General features: G+C 32.5%; 1 protein-coding gene across 1 annotated transcript; it reads right to left on the bottom strand.

The window, feature by feature from the left end:
- Positions 1-4,128: 4,128 nt before the first annotated feature.
- LOC111692423 lies at positions 4,129-4,740 on the bottom strand. The gene has a single exon (XM_023456431.1). The coding sequence runs from the start codon at positions 4,738-4,740 to the stop codon at positions 4,129-4,131; it is 612 nt and encodes a 203-aa protein (XP_023312199.1).
- Positions 4,741-5,034: the final 294 nt, after the last annotated feature.

The following is a 5,034-nucleotide window of genomic DNA, read 5'->3' as shown; positions in this document are numbered from 1 at the left end:
GAAGATGATATCATCAAAGCTTCCAAAAAATTGAAAAATAAAATGACATCTGGAGTTGATAATGTTCCAAGTTTTATAGTCAAAGATTGCATTTCCGCATTGGCTACACCACTATGCTTAATATTTAACCTTATATTGAAGAATTGTGAGTATCCTGACTTGTGGAAGTTGACTAGGATTTGTCCCATATTAAAGTCCGGTGACCCGTCACAAACTAGTAATTATAGACCTATTGCTATTCTATGCAATTTTGGAAAACTATTGGAAACGATCATTTATGACAATGTTTACAGTTCAATAAAACGAGTAATATCCCCCTTCCAGCATGGGTTTGTGGAAAATAGATCAACTGTGACAAATTTAACATGCATCACTCAGTATATATCTAGCATACTTGACAGACGGGGGCAAGTTGATGTTATTTATACAGATATACAAAAAGCATTCGATCGTGTTGATCATTTCCTTTTATTGGCTAAATTAGATAATATAGGGTTTTCATCTAATCTATTGACCCTGATGAGGTCTTACTTGGTGAGTAGGCGGCAATTTGTGGAATATGGCGGATACAAGTCTAACGAATATTTGGCCACATCGGGTGTCCCGCAGGGGTCAAATCTTGGTCCACTTTTATTTTTAATATTTATCAACGATTTGTCTTTATTGTTAAACTCGCGCCACTTACTCTTTGCTGATGATTTGAAAGTTTATATGGAAATAAGTAACTTAAATGACTGCATTAGCTTACAAAATGTTTTGAATACTGTCAGTCAGTGGTGCAGTGAAAATTTTTTGAGTCTCAATATATCTAAGTGTAAACTACTTTCATTTCATATGAAACATAATCCGATAGTATACAATTATTCTCTAAATGGTAGCACTTTGGAAAGAACTGATAGGTTCAGAGATTTAGGCGTGATTTTTGACCCAAGATTAAATTTTTCTGAACATATTGCACAGGTTGTCGCATCAGCATCCAAAACATTAGGTTATTTTATTAGAAATTGGAATTGTTTCACTGATGTAAGTACTTTAAAAACATTGTATGCCTCATTTATAAGAAGTAAATTGGAATATTGTGCTCTCATATGGTCGCCATTTTATCAGAATGCAGCTTGCCGTATTGAGTCGGTGCAACGCAAGTGTCTGAAATATATGTTTTTTAAATGTAATGGTTATTATCCCGAGAGAGGTTTTGACTATAATCTTTTTCTTACTACATTTAGCATAGACTCACTGCATACAAGACGCAATTTTGCTGCTCTAAAATTTTTGTATAAACTACTGCATGATGAAATTGATTGTCCACAATTAGTAGAGCAGATTTTGTATCTTATTCCAAGGCAAGAATCTCGTCAACAGCGTATGTTCCATATTGGCCTATGTAGGAGCAATGTAGGTATTACTTAGATCACCGATTTTCAATATGTCCAATATATTTAACCAGATTTGTTCTTTATGCGATATTCATCGTGATAGTATTGGACATATTTTGTCAATTTATAAGGAATCTCTTGCCTTGTCTGGGTAATACCATTGTGTTAGTTTTACTTATGTTCGTATATATTTCTATTTTCTTATAGCGTTATATCGCACACTAATTTAGTGCATATGTTCGTGCATATCTGTTTGTATTTTTATGTATTTTAAATTTTCTGTAATTGGGTGTTTAACCTGTTGAAAATAAACGTATTATTATTATTAAGACAACTTGTAATTGTTAAACCTTTTTCAGGCATTTGTGCCTTTTTCCAATTACGTAAGGATTTACAGATTTAGTTATAATATATTTTGACAAATTGGACATCGATATGGTCCAAAACGCGTATTGTAACTAAATCTCATTAATTAGGCCGTGAGAAACCTAATTACTCATGGACAATGTTATATGGTAGGCCGTGACAGTGACAGGTAATGTCATGACAGCATTGTTATTGTTTGACAGTTCGTATTATTATTTAATTAAAGAGGGTTACACAGAAGTAGAAAATTGAAATATTATAGGAATTAAAATAGAGCAAAGTTCTTCTCCATACTCCATACATATTTTAATTCTAAATAATTTTCTACTTCTGTGTAACCTATTTTAATTAAATAATAATACATACTGTCAATCAATAACAACGTTGTCAAGACATTACTACTTGTCACTGTCACGATCTACCATAGAATGTCCAAGAGTAGTTAGACCTCTCACGGCCTAATTAGTGAGATTTCGTTACATTACTTATACCTACGCATTTTGGACCGTATCAATATCCGATCTGTCAAAATATATTATAACTAAATCTGTAAATCCTTACGTAATTGGAAAAAAGAACCTAGAAACGCCTAAAAAAGGTCTAACAATTACAAGATGTATTATTTTCTTCATAAAAAACCTTCTTTTCGTTTTTTAAAAGTATCTTGCTTATTGTTAGAGATGGACCCAACAAACCCTATATGGCTATGCTCTACAGGGAACGTTCCATCCAAATATATAAAAATATACAGGGTGTTCCATTTAACTTAACAAAGTTAACATCCGCGGCCATTTTGTTTAGTCTTCATTTGTTTTTCTACTATCATTTTCGAAAAATTCATAAAAAAATGATGCAACTTTTATATTTCACATTTTTTTATAACTCTTAAAACAAAAAAGTTAAAGGGGGGTCAAAATATAGTGAATCACCCTGTACCTACCTACTCATACCTACTAATAGAAGAAAATTTTACACAATCGGGTGGACAAAAATTGATACATTATTGAAGTTAAGTGAAAATAAGTCCAATTTTTAGGAGTGTAGGTAATAAAGACAGGGGAATAAAATATTTTAACATTACCTCTAACGGATGGATCAGGCAGATATAGTTAAATCGAGTTAAATGTATAACCTGAAATACCAGAAAAAGAGGGAATGGTCGCTAGAGGAGAAAGTGAGGAGAAGCAGTAATACTTGAAAGATATTAAAAAGGGATTTGAATGTGTTGATGAAAATGGTAAAGGATAGACAGAAATTGCAAATCATAACATATCGCCCTCGCTCACAAATGGGTATAAATTATTTTTTATTTATTTTTTTAGCACAGCTATTCGATTTACTTTACCAAAATATATAACACGTAATTTTTCTTCCATAGTTAGGCCTCTTTTTAAGAAAAAACACCATTCATTTATATGCATATTTTCTTACTTGTTACAAAATTAATTTAGACATGATATAAACAGTATCATCGTTAGTGTTAGTGTCATTTTTAAAATGCTTGAAATTCGTTGTAATACCTATATAAAGTTTTAGATTAAAGTTTATAAAATCGGTAGTATATGTATAAACAACCAAGACGTTTTGGTCAGTTACTGAGATCCATTATTTTCGAAGTTGGTAATGCTTGAATCCTTCTTTATTGTATTGATAAATACACATGGTAGTAGTATTTACAAAGAAATACTGGAAGTTGAGATCTTTTGATTCAGATACAGACGATTCGAGTGGAAAATATATGGAATGGGAATACTCAAAGTGGAATATGCTCTATGTGAAATATTTTTAGATAAAAATCTATATACAGGGTGTTTCATAATTGGATGTCAATATTGAAGGGTGTTAATCTGTGCGTGATTTTAAGACAAAAAGTTCATAAAAACATAGGTCCGTTTTCGCTTTATTTTTGATATACAGGGTGATGAATATCTGTTTGTAAAATTGTTTTTTTTTAATAACTCCGAAACTCAATTAGATAGTTTTATAAAACTTAGTATGTGTAAACTAGGTGCAGAGACACGTCTTTTGCATAATAAACGAATTTTCATTTTTAACCAGTGGCGTCCCAATTAACTTCAACCTCATTATTTTGAATGAAAAAAATGATACGCCACTGCATTTTTGAAAAACAAAAATTATTGTATAAATGGTGCTTTATTTTGTAATAAAAAAGATCTCTTGAGTTTTTTTCTTATCTTGCACTGTTTTTTAGTAAAAAAATAAAGAACAACAATAATTATCTGTACGTGGAATGAAGTACTTTTTACACATTTTATGGAAATAATTCTTTTACTAGATAACTTATACACATTATTGTATAATATTATTAATAATTACGATTGACGATCAACAAATAACAATTTTGTGAAACGAAAAAAACAAACAATTACATCAGTTGTTGAAAATGCCCTCCACCTGCAAGGATACATGCTTCAGCTCTTCTTCTCATATTAGTGCGGACTCTTTGAAAAATGTTGTCAGTGTTCCTTATTACATCACAGGAAGCTCTTATGCGATTCCTCAGGTCTTCTACAGTGTTAACCGGAGTGTTGTAAACCAGAGTTTTCAGATGCCCCCATAAGAAGAAGTCCGCACTATTCAAATCTGGGGACCTGGGGGGCCATTGTTGGGGTCCACCACGGCCTACCCATCGGTCATGAAATGTGCGATTTAAATATTCTCTTGCTTCTCGATGGAAATGAGCTGGTGCACCATCATGCATGAACCACATTCTATTTCTAGTTAAAAGTGGCACTTCTTCAAGTAATACGGGCAAATCCTCCTCTAGAAACCGACGATATGTACGGCCGTCTAGCCTTTGTGGCAGAAAAAAAGGTCCAATTAAGTGATTTTCAACAATTCCAACCCAAACATTCACGGAAAATTGTTCTTGATTGTTAAAGTTCACAATTGCATGCGGGTTTTCTTCGGCCCAAACATGATTGTTATGGAAATTTCTTATAGCGTTTCTAGAGAAGTTAGCTTCGTCTGTAAACATTATTTCACAGTCAAACAAGGGATTTTGCGCAATTTTCTCCAAAAACCATTGACAAAAGTTGATTCGCAAAGGAAAATCTCGAGGAAGTAAGGCTTGGACCCGTTGAATATGATACGGGTATAACAGAAAATCGTGAAGAATTCTCCAAACTAGAATGTGCGAGATATTCAAGTTATTTCCAATTTGTCTAGTGCTAATATTAGGATTTTCATCAATTGAATTTAAAACTGCTTCTTCAACTTCTGGAGTTCTAGTAGTCCGATGGGCACCTTTTAATTGATTATTTGGCTTAAA

Source organism: Anoplophora glabripennis, unplaced genomic scaffold (genome assembly GCF_000390285.2).
Source record: "Anoplophora glabripennis isolate ALB-LARVAE unplaced genomic scaffold, Agla_2.0 scaffold65, whole genome shotgun sequence".
NCBI classification, from domain to species: Eukaryota; Metazoa; Arthropoda; class Insecta; order Coleoptera; family Cerambycidae; genus Anoplophora; species Anoplophora glabripennis.
The sequence above is the reverse complement of the archived record's forward strand: the minus strand, read 5'-3'. Positions and strand labels throughout refer to the sequence as shown.

Bases quoted from the DNA above. Each gene is read 5' to 3' on its own strand.
- LOC111692423 (XM_023456431.1), bottom strand. From the start codon at position 4,740: ATGTTTACAGACGAAGCTAACTTCTCTAGAAACGCTATAAGAAATTTC.